Source organism: Oreochromis aureus, linkage group 8, assembly GCF_013358895.1.
Source record: "Oreochromis aureus strain Israel breed Guangdong linkage group 8, ZZ_aureus, whole genome shotgun sequence".
NCBI classification, from domain to species: Eukaryota; Metazoa; Chordata; class Actinopteri; order Cichliformes; family Cichlidae; genus Oreochromis; species Oreochromis aureus.
The window spans coordinates 17,221,323-17,235,370 of NC_052949.1; the positions used below are offsets into that span (position 1 = coordinate 17,221,323).

The window sequence follows — 14,048 nt, forward strand, 5'->3', positions numbered from 1 at the left end:
AAGACAATGATTTGAACACAAAAGAATTTATTTTTGTGTATGACAAAATGTTTCTCTATGCTTGCGAGCACACGGCTGTACAGTATGCCAACACTCATGCAGCTAAAATGAGAATAAAAGGACGACGAAATGTCTGCCCAACACAATGCAGCACTGGTCTTATAAATACTGCATTAATTAAATATATATATTAAAAAAAAAAAAAAAAAAAAAAAACTCAAGGTGATATAACTCTGTGGAAACACTCAGTGTCACAACAAAACAGAATGCAGACATGTAAACATACACAAAAGGAACAAGTTACATTCAAATAAAACATTGATTGAAACTTCTCTTTTAAAGCTCGAATTCCCATATGCAAAAAACAAAAAAAACCCAAAACACATTTTTTTCCTTTCCTTTGGATGAGATTACAGTTAAGACTGAGCTTTCCTACTCAGTACTGTCCCTCCACAAAAACAGCTCACATGTGGCGACACAAACAAAGCTCTTTATTCCTGCATTTTCAAGCGCTAACGCATTTTTACGCTTCATTTAGATGAACTCAAACTATTTTGGCGTTTAGCAGAGACACAAACAGCAGAATTAACCGTGGGTTTCTTTTGTCTGACTGACGCGGAGCTGAAATGATGAACTGAGTGATCGGAAAGTTCATTTTCTCATCATTTCAGTCTTTGTTTCAAATTAAAATATATATCTTAAAAAAAAGAAGGCTCAAACATTTTGGTTTTCAGCTTCTCTGATTATCTTTAGGTTTGCTGAACACGTCGGCCGGGTGAAGTGCAGTTGCGATGGGTGTATTTTTTAAGCTTCACAAGCTAAGATTGAAACGATCTTTTCATAGAGATTTGTATTTCTTTAATACCTTTCAACACAGTGCAAAACAAAATATTGATAGAATCAGATATCGGCCTTCTCTTCATTCGATAGTGACCTGCTCAGTCTCATTTTTCACATTCAGTAGTTTCAATCTTTTTACTATAATTCTACCTCAAAAGATTGTCTATATGGCTTCATATTAAACGAGTTACATTGAAATATTAAACAGTTTCTTATACTTTCACTATGCAAAAACATATCCTGATTCCTTATGTTTCTGCTATAGATTTAGGATATCACTTCAAAACAGACTCTTGAAAGCAGGCACTTCTTATTCGATTACTACGAGCGAAATGTTTACATGGTAAATCATAACAAGATTATTGCAGAACATGCAATAAAACATAATAGTCATAATATCTAACTAGAATCTAGATGATGTATTCACTAGCTGCATGTATAATAATTATAGCAGTAATATGTATAAACGTATTCTAGTTCAACTGAATATGTTTTTTGTTCCAGCTAAATGGCCCCATACTTTATCATTTAAGACCAAGATATTAATAATTATCCCTCTCTGCTCTCACGATGGTCCGAGATGTTTCCACTCAGCGGTTTATTGCACTTTTCAGTCGGCTGAGAGCTAGTGTTCAGGCTGATGTTAGTGAAATTATTGACGATCTTTCATTTTCACAGTACTTTGTGCTTTGGGGAGAGATATTACAGCCGTGGAGCTACGTAACACTCTAATATTTGTTCAAAGCGCTGAGGAAACAGCGCACCCTGTGAAGTAAGACAACTATGAAGAAGAACAAAAGATTGCACAAAAAACGGTCTCAAAAATAACCATAAAAAAATATCTGTCTTACAAATTAAGAGCAAAATAATAAAAATTAAAGAAACTTCTAAAGGAACTTTTACAAAAAGCAAAAATAATGAAATATTAAAACTTCACTGGGTTTCGTTCAGCAACTGTGGGTTCGACAGCTTGTTCAAGTTGGTCGAGCCAACTCATTCAGTAATATGGCTTGTTATGTGTGTGCGCACACACACAAACACGCACACACACGCTTCTGGAGCCAGCGCACACAAACCTGTGTGCATACGAGTGTGTGTGTGGGTCAAACACGGCTCATCTTTAAGAAATGTGACCAGTTTGAGTACGAAAGGAGACAATGTGGCCCAAACACTCAATGAATGGCTGCACAATGGCGTGCACACACGCACGCTCGCACACACACTCACACTATCTCACACCAAAATGTTCCTGACATGTCTCACTCTTGCTATCTCCACGGTCGAATTTTCCCCTTGACAAACCGTCCCGATGAAGTTCGTCTCAACCCACACTCCCACCTCGTCTCCTCGCGAAACATCCTCTCTCTCTCTTCCCTCCTCTGTCTCTCCCTCTCTCTCCTCCTCCTCTCCCTCTGTCTCCTCTCTCTGACCTCCCGGGGCAGCAGGCGTGGTAACCTGCTTGGAATTTCCTTTTTCAAGATGCCAAGGGTTTGGAGTTTTATCCTGACCCTGAGCGGCAGCTTTTTAACGACCTGCCGGGCTAGTTTGAGCACTACAGAGTTAGCTAGATCTGCCAAGACGCCGAGGGGGCGTCTGCCGAAACGCTTCACCCACAGCAGGCCCTTGGCTACAAGAGAGGTGCTCCTGCATTGAGCCTGATACTCCAAGGCCAGGCTCTTTAGTGGAACTGGGATTTTGGACTGGCGAACGCCCCAGTTGCGGCCTGCTTTAGGAAACATCTCATAAAGGTTGCGCTCAGCCATACCGCCCAGCACCGACTGGCACATGGCAAACAGCGGCCGAGGCAGGCGGAAGAGGACGCGCATGCAGAGGCGGTTGACTTTGCGAGGCGCGTGCTGGAAGAAATCACGGGCTGGTCTGACAATCAGGACCACGACCAAATAGAGGGAAAGGAAAATGGAGGGAGAGCTGAGGAAGGAGGCTGAGATGAAAATAATGGGAATGTAATAAATCCCCAAACTGATGGAGAGTCCTAAACTGAAGAGGCCATTGGCCCAGAGGCTGAGAGTCAGGTAGGTGGAAAGCGACAGAGAACAGCAGGAACGAAGGAAAAGGTACGAGAAGAAGAGCGCCAAGAAGGCGAGCTCAGCAGAGAGGAGAACCGACGCCACCGAAGGCAGGGGTGGAGAGCGGCGGAGGGAGAGGAGGAAAATAGAGAGCAGCAGCAAAGTGAGGTTGGAAGGCTGCGCAGCGACAGAGAGGGAGAGGAGGAGGCAGATGCCGTGAGAGAAGAGTGAGGGGAGAGAAGTCTGGGCAGGAGGCGCGGGTGGGGGTGAAACGGGTACGGGCTCCAGCTCCTCCGAGGCGTCAGGGAAGTAAAACTCGGACAGCTCATCGATGTCTCGCTCACGCAGCCGCCTCTTTTCTGGGGACGAGGACAAGATGAGCTCCGACGGACAACCGTCAGCTACACCCCTGCCCTCTTCTTCTTCTTCATTGGTCTCTATGCGTGCAGATTTACCATGATCCTCTTCGTACTCCCACTGCACTCCTTCTACTTCCCTCACTTCCGTCTCCTCTTCCCCAATTTTCCAATCAACTACATCTTCTCTGCAGTTAGCTTCTTCTGATTTACTTCCCTCCTCGTCTACCTCGTCCTTCCCCTCAGCCCCAGAGACACGCACACCCTCCACCCCGCTGCTAAAAACTTCATCTTCATCATCTACTACTCCATCAAGCTCATCCCCAACATCATACATCTCCTTCGCCGCCACCTCGCTCTCCTTTTCTTCCTCTAGCTCCTCCCCCCCTCCCTCGCTGTCCCAGCTGCCGCTCGGCCCCTCTGTCGGCTCGCTCTTTCCCTCCTCGGGAGACCCCTGGCTCTGGGTGCTGTCACTCACTTTGAGGCTCTTGGGCTGTTGGCGGACCTCCACGGCGTGTTTCTGACGCAGCTCTTGCTCGCGCCTCTTGTTATACTCCATCTGGTTGGTGAGCTCCGTCTGGTGCTGCGTGCGGATCAGCTCGGCCCGCGTACGCTGCACCAAACTCAGCTGGCGGAACTCCAGCTCCTGGGTGGATTCGTGGTGACGCAGCAGCATGGCACACTCCAAGTCCTTCAGAGTCTGCTTTTTGTTCAGATCCTGAAGAAGAACGAGAAAAAACAAAAGATGCAGAAGGTGATTTGTAATACTGTGAGGACAGAAACCTGCAATAGCCACCAAAGGATATCTTGTATCAAGCTACAATTATGGTAAAAAGTATACCCTCAGATGAACAGCAACTCATGACATATGATACTGGCTCATTTATTGAAAAACAAACAAAAATATTTTCTTTTTCAGCCATACTGTTGTAGATTTGCTGTTGCGCTTGGGATCGTTGTCCTGTTGCATGAACCACTTTCAGCCAAGCTTGTCAGACAGACGGACTCATCTGACTCTAGAATACTTAGAGATACACAGGAGTTCATGACCCAGTGACTGCAAGGTACTGAGATCCTGTCGCTGCAAAACGAGTCCAAATCATGTGCTAGTATGAGGTGTTTGTGCCGTTTGCTTTTCTCCAAATGTAGTGCCGTGCAAAACACCTCCACTTTACTCTCACTTTCCAGAAGTCTTGTAGTTTATTCTGATGCTGCTTTTCAAGCCAAAGCTTTGCTGCCATGTTCTTTTTAGAGAGAAGAGGCTTTCTCTTGAAATCTCTTCCATAAAAGTCATACATGTTCGTCTTTTTCTAATTGTACTGTCATGAACTTAATACTTGATACTAATTGACAACTGAAGAGTCTGAGATGGGTTTTTTGCACTCCCTCTAAATACTGCAGTTTGACTTTGGGATGAATTTATTGGGGCGTAGAGTCCTGGGAACAATGTTTTTCACTCACTGTAGAATGATGGATGCAGGTTGTTTGGAAATGGCCTTCTAACCCTTCCCAGACTGATGGCAGCAACATTTACTTCTTTAAGATTATTGTTGTTGTTGTGTTTCCTACTTGGTATTGTGTTAAAGATCTGAATGCTTCAGCAAACTGACAAAACTTTTTAGATGTGCTCACACTTGCTCAGTTAATCAAGTGTATTTGATTAGCGGCACCCGGGTGCTACTTTACCTCCTGATTCCTATGGAAGCAGTAAGGGTGCAGTTGGCTCAGTTTTTGTTAAATAAATAATGACATGGTGTAACACGTCCTTCTCTAAACAGTTTCCAATACACCATTTACTGTGTCAGATTAAAAAAAAAAAAATTTCTACACAAGAAGATTTCACCATGATGACTGCACCTTAGTGTTCCCAAATAAAAGACCACTACATGCACAACTTCAATATTTTAGTGCACCTAATTTTCCAAGCCATTAATATTTTGCTTGTGCATTGCTGTTACACATAGGCGACAATGAAAGCTAATTGCAAATGTCTTAACATTTATAAATATTATAAAACAATATCAAAATAAAAATGATATCAATGTGCTTCAAATGACTAAGAACAGTACCTCTCTGAGCAGATCCTGCTCCAGGTTGTGGCGTGACAGCAGCATCTTCCTCTTGTACTGGCGACACTGCACCTCATAATACTGCCTCTGCCTCCGCAGCAGACCCGCCTCTTCCTCAGCCTGCCGCTGCTGCAGGCACTCCTTCTGATGCACCAACCACTCCTGTTTCTCCCGCTTTGGCGTTGACTGATTCTCGTTCAGTTCCTTGAGAGGAATAACAGCAGAGTTTAGCTCAGCTCGCCGTTTGTGCAGCATTATTATAATGAACTGATTGCAGGTGGAAGTCGTGAAAAAGAAGACACTCGTATATTTGTTGAAACATAATGTGACAAAACTCAGAAGCACCTCTTTGAGCTGCTCTTTGCGCTGGCGATACTGTCGTTTCTGGGAATCCAGCAGGCCGGTCAGCTCCTTCTTTTGCTGCGTCAGAATGTGCTGCTGGAACTTCTTCTCCTCAGACACGACCGCCTTTCCCTGGAGGATAAAAGCCCAAAACATTTACAATTAGTGAGGATTATTTCATTGATATTGAGTCTTATCAGTTCTCTTACTGAGACGACTCTCTGCATGTTGGTGTAGAATGAAAACTTCTCAATGGCTGCTACACTTTGGAAAGATCATCAACTTCATATGAAGCAGGCATGTGTACACTGAGCAATGTATTGACAAAGTATTGACTAATATTAGCAAGACTAACAACATAGTGAGTATCAGAACCACACACTGTTGTTTGACATTGATCACATATATTTTTATTTATTATATTTCTCTGTGATCCCCGCTCACCTCTTTCTCCAGGATACCCTGGTGCTTCTTGGTGAGTTTTTCTCCTTCCACTGAGAAGCTGTTCCTCAAATTCTCCAGCTCTTTGTCCAATCTCAGCTGATGTTCGTCCATCTCGGCCTTAAGCTTGTTCTCCAGGCCCATCAGCTGCTTCTGGTGCTGACGCCGCATTCGCTTATATCTGTGAGGAGAAACACGGTTACCTAATGGCTAATAATCAGCAAGCATTACTTAACTAAGCATTTGAAGCCCTTTGTTTTCTTTTATTTGTATAAAGTTCAAAAAGCTGTGCAAATACACTCGTTTTGATTGTCCCGTAACACCGTCAACAATTCGCGACTGTGACCTCACCCGGACATCTGCTCTCTCAGTGCAGAGCCCTGCTCGTGTTCCTGGATCTGACGGGTGACCAGTGAGGCGGTCCTGATGGTGGCAAAATGGTCTCGGCCTCGTCGACGTCTGCCCCCTCCCCCTCCTCCTCCTCCACCACCACCAGCAGATGCAGCTTCTCGCTGAGAATCAACCTCTGGCTGATAGGGATCATCATAGATGTTGTCATGGCTCTACAAGGTGGAGAAAATTAGAGCAATTAAAGGTGGCTACAAATGCAAAGTTTTATCTCAACTCAGTTTCATTTATTTAAAGCTGTAGGATCACACTAATTATTGCTAATGCAAAAACTCCCAGGAGGCTGCTCGCTTAGCAAGTCTGCTACCAGGCATTTGTTTTGTAGGTGCAACATTCCCAATCTGCTGTGCATCTGGTGCTGCTGTTGCCTTCCTTTCCTGTAGGTGGCGCCAGATCGCGCTTATAAAACTGGTCAGGCGGAAACAACAGAACAGCTTCTCCTTTGGCTTATCCAGACTACAATAAAAAGGTAAGATAGCTCAACTATAAGTAACACTTGATGCTTTGAGCCTGAAAGTTACACGTCTCTCAGCAGATACACACCAGACTCACACTTAACACTGCAAGCCTGTGTTTCGGGGGGGGCGCGAACCCAAACAAGCCCCAAGTACCATTCAGCATATGGGTCACCTGCTCATCCAGGTGAGCCATGGCAGTTATTGAGGGGCTGGACTGTTAAACAACACATCCACCCACAGACGTGTTAACACGTGGACTGACCAGCGGCTTGTGCAGGACGGAGCTGTTGGAGGTGACGGTGTGCTCTCCCTCCTGCATCATGGCCATCTCCCCACTGTCATCGGAGCCGTCTGCCAGACTGTTGACCGAGCTACTCTGGGAGCTGGCGCTGATGGACATGGATGGCAGAGAGTGGGAGCTCTCCATGCTGTTGACTGTGCCGGTGCGCAGCATGTACTGCTCCACATCCTGGAGGGGAAAAAGTTTTTGATGAAATAATGACAAAGCTCTAAAAAACAACTAATAAAGTCTGTGATTGGGGTTATTTGCTCAGTGGGACTGTATTAAAGAAAAAGATGATACTGAGCAAACATATTTAAGCATCCCAACAAATGCAGGTCTCATAGACTGAACCACATTCACTATTCTTTCATTTACTTTTGATTAAATGGCCATCAAAGAATTAAATAGATAAAAAAGTCTTTGTATGAGGACAAAAGGGTCTTATTTACCTTACGTCTTTATTCTTATAGTAACCAGTGCCTTTATTTACCTCAAATGCAGACAAGAATAGGCCTTTAAAGCAGGTTTTCAGTAGAAGCAGACACTGATTCATGTGCTTTGTGTTCATGAGTACAATTGTTCATGTTTCAAGACTCCTATATGCTCTGTCAACATTACTGCGTTATGCTGGGCCAATCCTGTTTCTATGAGATTATATTTTAAAAAATAAATAAAAGCACCAAATATCATCACCATTTCCCCTATTTTATAATTTGTGGATTAAATAATTACTATTGCACTCTGGCTTTATTTACAATTGCAATGCAATATAAACAGCAGCAGTTTAAATGGACCAAATCCAAAACAAAACATCATCACATTTCCCTTGACAGAAGCGCTTTCTCTCTTAATCTTATAACAAAAAATCAGGAGAGGAACTCAAATATTTAAAGCGAGCATAAATTAAGAGATGACCCCAAAGAGTGCTGCTTGGTATTTGCTAACTGTACTTTCATGTTTCAGCTTTCTTAATCCCCTTTCACATATGAAGCAGCTGTTCCCGTGTTATGTGCCTGTCTGATGTCATTAGCCATTTGTGGGCTCAAACTCTTTTTGTGGTTTCGCTAATAAGAAAAAAAACTGTCCACTGATGAATATTAGAGGCTTGTTTATATTAAATAAAATAGGATAAAAGCATTACAGGGTTGATACGTCATCACCCTTTCTTACCTCTTCCTCATCGCCTCCTTCAGGTGCGGGACCATTGTGCGCCTCATGAAAGAGGATTTTCTTCATCTTCCGGTACTGAAGGTTGTCCAGCTCACGAACAGCATCCTTGGTGCGTGCAATCAGGTCCATCACAACTGTCATGGGACGCTCTCTGCATAGGAAATGGTGCTGGGTGGATGGAGGGTTGAAAGAAGGGGTGAGATGGACAGTGACAGGATGAAATACCTCAGTCTGATAATTAAAAATGCATAGACATGCCAATCACTGTCGACACAAAATTATACATTCAAGTAAAATAAAATCATTGTCTTTCATTAAAAGAAAACAAAACAAAACAAAAAACAAACAAACAACAACAACAAAAACTCCTTGATGATTATTCGCTTGCACACTGAACCTTCACTCAGTGTTTTCCTTCAAGCCTAAAAATCCGCTTTGAATTTAAAGCACAAATTTAATCATTTGTCCAAAAGCAACAAGCTGAAAAGAAAATGCTAGAAATAGAAGAAAATATATTTCATTCTATTCTCTCAGTTAAAAATTAATCACAAGGCTGTTTGTACCTTGAGCAGCACATCAGAGGTAGGTCTGTCCTGGGCGATCTTCTGCAAACAGGAGTCCACGAAATTGCGGAAATAATCCGACCTGAAAATTGCCAAAATGTCATGATTATACATATAATTTAACCAATGCATAATTACACATATAATAATCTTAACTATGTTATAGTCTGTTAAAGCAGCTTGAGAGATTTGTTAGCTCAATTAAAATCGGAAAGTATTAAAAAGGTCCTGATGTGGAGACAAACTGGTTAACAACCAGCAGTAAGTGTCCAATGAGAAATACTGAAGGGTTTCTCCACGGTTACCTGAGATGATTAAAATAACGTAACAATTTAAACACTGATCACTCATCTATAAGAGCAGGGCAGTAAACTGAAAGTGTGAGTTCATTCCCATGTTCAAAAAGCCTTAATAACAAGTCATTTTTATGAAACCTATTTTTAAAAGAGATATCTCTATCTATATCTCTCTATATTTATATATAGTTTTAATAAAACCAATTGTGAAATAAATTATGGAAAGACACAGGCCGGTTGCAAAGCTTCGTCTCTCACCAGTGATTAGACTGCAACACAGGGCTCTCATTCTGGGCGATGTGGTATAAGGCACTCATAGCATTCATGTTGAACAGAGGAGGCTTCCTTTCCGCTGCAGAGTCACAAGCGTCACGACATAGCGTGACAGAGAAGGAGAGGCAGACAAAGAACAAGGAAGGAAAAAAAAAAAGAAAGAAAAAAGTAAATGGCCGGACACTTTCAGCTTTGTGAACACAAAGAGAGACGCTTGTGGAGCACTGTATGGCCATCTCTTACCCAGCTCTATGCAGGTGATGCCAAGTGACCACACATCCACCTTCCCGTCGTACTGACCCTCATCCATGGCTAAGATCACCTCAGGGGCCATCCTGGGTGGAGGAAACAACAACACATCAGCAGTAATTCAGCCATTTCTAGCCCTCTTCCTTTGATCCAGCACACAATGGCACCTGGAGGCTCACTGTTGCTTCCAGCATCTGTCCCACCAAAACAGGCAGCGTTAGCTTTATGCTCATGTAGAGCAACAACAAACAATTGTGGCTGCTGAACGGTGAGAGGTGGGAGTAAACCACACTTGGTGATTTAATCTCCTCAAATACACTTTGAAAGATTGGAAAGGAAAGATTCTGTGGCAGGATAACTTTTTTTTTTTTTAATTAACAACTTAAAATTAAATGCACGCATATCCTGCAGATCAAAGTTTTTCCCAGTGTGAACTGTACTCTGCCTGCTTTGGATGAATTTGAATGTGACATTTGGGTGGCCACACCTTGCTTCACAAATGTGAGCATAAATGAAGCAGAGACGGCAGCGTTTAGTCAGCTATCTTAGGTTCAATGCAAATTAAAGCACGTTACCCACATGATTAGAGACTACACTTTATCTAGACACCAGCAGTACGCTAGATATTAATGAATATTTGAATTGTCAAGATCGGAGGACATGTGTCTGATTTTACAACTGCACAACTAAAAATCAACACACGCAAGTTAATGACAACATTTAAAGATTTCGACTATAATTACATGTACGAAACCTCTATAATGAGCACCTGTGCAAACAAGCTCATTTAAGAGTGCTGCTGCTTCTCACTTGTCTTTACACTCAGTGTAAAAAATAGACGCCGCATAACAGCCATGCTAACAGTCTGAAAAGCCCATCTCGCCTGCACAGACATGACATCATCGTCTTAGGGATATCCTCTTTCTCTGACATCACACAAAGCTAGGAGTAGAAAAAAACTGAGTGAAATGAAGAGCTCACAGCCTGAGATTACTTATACATACACTGACCTCAGTATTTGAACTTTAACATGAGCTTCTATGATGGTAACAGAACAGAAAGGAAAGGAAAATATGGTAAAACATCACAGGTATGTTTTAACCCCTTAACGCCTAGTGTATCATATTTGATACGCACGAATTTGGTTAGTTTTTGAGGCTTCTTTGAGAATCCACAATGAGTAATCAAGTGAGACACTGGTTTGTTGTTTTACCAGTAAGGTGTTCCCACGAAGGAGTTGGCTGGAGCGACAATAGAGGCCGAGCCAAAGTCTCCCAGTTTGACCTGACCTGGCTCTGTCAACAAGATGTTTCCGGCCTTCACATCCCTGAGAGAGAAACGAGCAGACAGGAGAAAATGACGGGTCAGGAAAAACACGACGGAGACAAAACAGTTTGAGAGAAAATGCATTGTTGGAGACTGGGGAGCAGCATGATGCACAGTGTGTGAGCACAAGCACCATTGCATAAGCTTATCTCAGGCAGCACAGTTTGTGCTTTCTCCCCTCTATTTGTTTAGTCTCTTGTCAGAAGTGTGGGGGAGGAGAGCAGAATAGATCCAGATAAGTGAGAAATGAATAGGGGTTACCTGTGAATCATGTTGTGAGAGTGAAGATACACCAATCCCTGCAATGCACCATGGGTTATGGCAGCTATCTCCACTTCCTGCAGCGGTTTCTTGTGGACTGAGTGAAGAGAGAGATTTGGGGATATCAGGCATCGTTTATGTGAACGTAAACTCAAACATATGGTTTTGTCATTACTAATTTGTCTTACTTACCTTCTAAAAGGTCAGAAGCTGAACCCAAGCAGTACTCCATCACCAGCTAGAAGAGAGACAGGGGGAGTGTTAAACTGCAAACCAAGAGTACACTTGGTGTTAAAAACTTTGTCACACTTGACCTGAGCAGAAAGAGCTTTTTTGTACCAGAGACTTCGACCCATTTATCAAAGTTTTAACACTGCTGTCAAACTAAGGTGCAGTCCGGGAAAGTGTTCTCATGTAGACCTCACAATGGAGCTCTGAGAGCCAAAGTACGCATCACATGTAAAAGCCAACCATCCCACATAATGTATCATTTAGGTGTCTATAGATAACAGCACACCTTAAAAGTGAAACATTTCAAGCCTTTTGCTTTCATTTTGATGATCGTGACTTATACCTTGTGAAAATCAGACATACAGAATGTCAAACAGAATATTTTTATACGTGGTTGGAGCTCTGTTACCATGAATCACTGCACTAATGCAGCACGGTGTACAGGAAGCACAGGCTGCTCTGATAGCTGCCTTTATCCTATCTGTATTTTTGGGTCCTGTGTTTCTCATCTTCATTTTGACAATAACACCACAGATACTCTGGGGTTCAGGTCAGATGAGCTGGCTGGTCAATGAGGCACAGCAATACTGTGGCCAGCAAACCATTTGCTAGTAGTTTTTGTATTGCGAGCAGGGGCTAAATCCTGCTGGAAAAGGAAATCACTGTCGCTCTTCATAAAGTTTGTCAGGAGATTAAAGCACAAAGTGCTCTAAATCTCCAGGTGGGTGGCTTTGTTGACTGTATACTTGATAACAAGGTGGATCAACTGACACCAACACGAGGAGATGACACGGCACTGCAGAAACATCACACTGGACTTCAAGCATCTTGGATTTTGTGCCTCTCTACTCTTCCTCTAGTCTTTAGGACCTTAAATTTTACTTTTATGTGAAAAGAGAAGCACTGAGCAGCAGCTCCAGTTCTTTTTGATGTCGTCTCCGGTTCAGGAGTGACTCGATATTACGAATGCTAAAGTTGTAGCTGCTTTCTTGGAGACGTACTGACACCAGCCTCAGTCCACTCTTTGTAAAGTCGCTTAAGTTCTTGAATTGATTTTCTTGACAACACCATCGAGGCCGCAGCCATCACTGTTGTTTGTGCAAAATTCCATTAATATGCTTTGATCAAGCACTCGGCGAACAGACAGACTTTTCAGCAACAACATCCTGTGGCTTCCCCTCCTTGTGGAGTGTATCAGAGATCATCTGGAGAACAGTCCAGTCATCTCTACAACTGTGCTTACATGTACTCAACTATATAGAGACGCACTGAATTGCCACTGTTCAAATACTAATGCACTACAAGGCATACTCACACAAAAATACTTTTCTTTTAATACTTAACATTTTGGATGAATATGTAAAAAAACAAACAAAAAACAAACAATTTTCACTTCACTTCATTCTAATTTTCTGAAATGCACTAATATGTTTTGTTATAAAAACACAAAACACTCCTTGGGCTCTCGCACTCTGGGGCCTCTGGATGTCTGGAGCCTGGATCTCCTCCATGCCTGCTTCATGCCCTGGGGGACGGGGCTATGGCCCTCCACACCCTCTAGCAGACCGTTACATGGGGAAACCTTTTTTTTTTTTGTATACAAGCGCGTTGATCCACACAGGTGTGCACACGGGTGTTCACTGTTCGTAGACATAAACTACACCTTTCTTAGCTGCTACTTCAAAGCACATTGTGCGCTGTCTGTCCTGCGTGCTGCACAACAACTTTCAATATTTAGTATTTACTGATGTTCACACTTAGCTAGATTAACGTGATGGTGTTGTGTTTAGTATGTTGCTTTGTTTTTGTTTGTTTGTTTTTTTTGCTTGTCTTCTCTTCTTTTTCTCTCAACAGGTGATCCAGGAGATTTTTTTTTTCTTTCTCTTTGTCTTTATAAGTGCCCTTTCTCACTGTCTCTTTTCCCTTCTGTTTTTCTTTTCCTTCCTCTCTTTCTTTCTCCCTTTCCTATCCCCCCGTCATGTCTGTCCCATCTGTAACAACTGAAAATAAAATAAATAATAACAACAAAGTTTGATCAAATGGACCAATACAGCAATGCCATGATGATCCATTTGGCAGAATAAATCCATTTGGTATCCTTGTTGGTCTTCAGACAACAATTCTGACGGCTAAAGAACCAAATGGGACAGACAAAAAAAAACAAAAAAAAACACAAAACACACCAGTTAATTACAATGATGTCATTTTTAGAGCTTTTTTGTTTTTTGCCACATCAGCTTTCTCTGGGGACTGAGAGCCTTTTGAGAATATCTGGAACGAAAAACTGCATTTTGGCTGCAGGAACCAGAGACTATATTTAATTCCTGCAGTCACGGTGAAACAAACAGACTCTGTGGCAACTGCAACTTGCCTCAAGCTGCACAGAAAAAAGGAGGAAGTACCAGAAACCGGTTTCAATATTAGAACAAATGGTCAACATTTCATGTTTTTATTC

The 14,048-nt window shown here is 42.5% G+C and overlaps 1 protein-coding gene across 4 annotated transcripts in view; it reads right to left on the minus strand.

The window, feature by feature from the left end:
• The window catches only part of taok2b (TAO kinase 2b), a 30,868-nt gene that overhangs the window by 8,431 nt on the left and 8,389 nt on the right, over positions 1-14,048 (minus strand). For 3 of the 4 annotated variants that reach the window (XR_005614061.1, XM_039616313.1, XM_031749259.2), the window contains exons 5-17: positions 11,555-11,600; positions 11,363-11,459; positions 10,989-11,102; positions 9,770-9,861; positions 9,512-9,605; positions 8,958-9,039; positions 8,395-8,562; positions 7,204-7,410; positions 6,427-6,638; positions 6,079-6,256; positions 5,638-5,766; positions 5,293-5,496; positions 3,702-3,941 (exon numbers count right to left, since the gene is read on the minus strand). Coding sequence is in view for 3 of the 4 variants with exons in the window: in XM_039616313.1 (XP_039472247.1) it covers positions 3,702-3,941; positions 5,293-5,496; positions 5,638-5,766; positions 6,079-6,256; positions 6,427-6,638; positions 7,204-7,410; positions 8,395-8,562; positions 8,958-9,039; positions 9,512-9,605; positions 9,770-9,861; positions 10,989-11,102; positions 11,363-11,459; positions 11,555-11,600 (1,863 nt within the window). In the remaining variant the exon portion in view is untranslated. Of the gene's footprint in view, positions 1-180; positions 3,942-5,292; positions 5,497-5,637; positions 5,767-6,078; positions 6,257-6,426; positions 6,639-7,203; positions 7,411-8,394; positions 8,563-8,957; positions 9,040-9,511; positions 9,606-9,769; positions 9,862-10,988; positions 11,103-11,362; positions 11,460-11,554; positions 11,601-14,048 lie in introns of those variants that run through there. The other variant, XM_031749258.2, reaches the window with a different exon arrangement.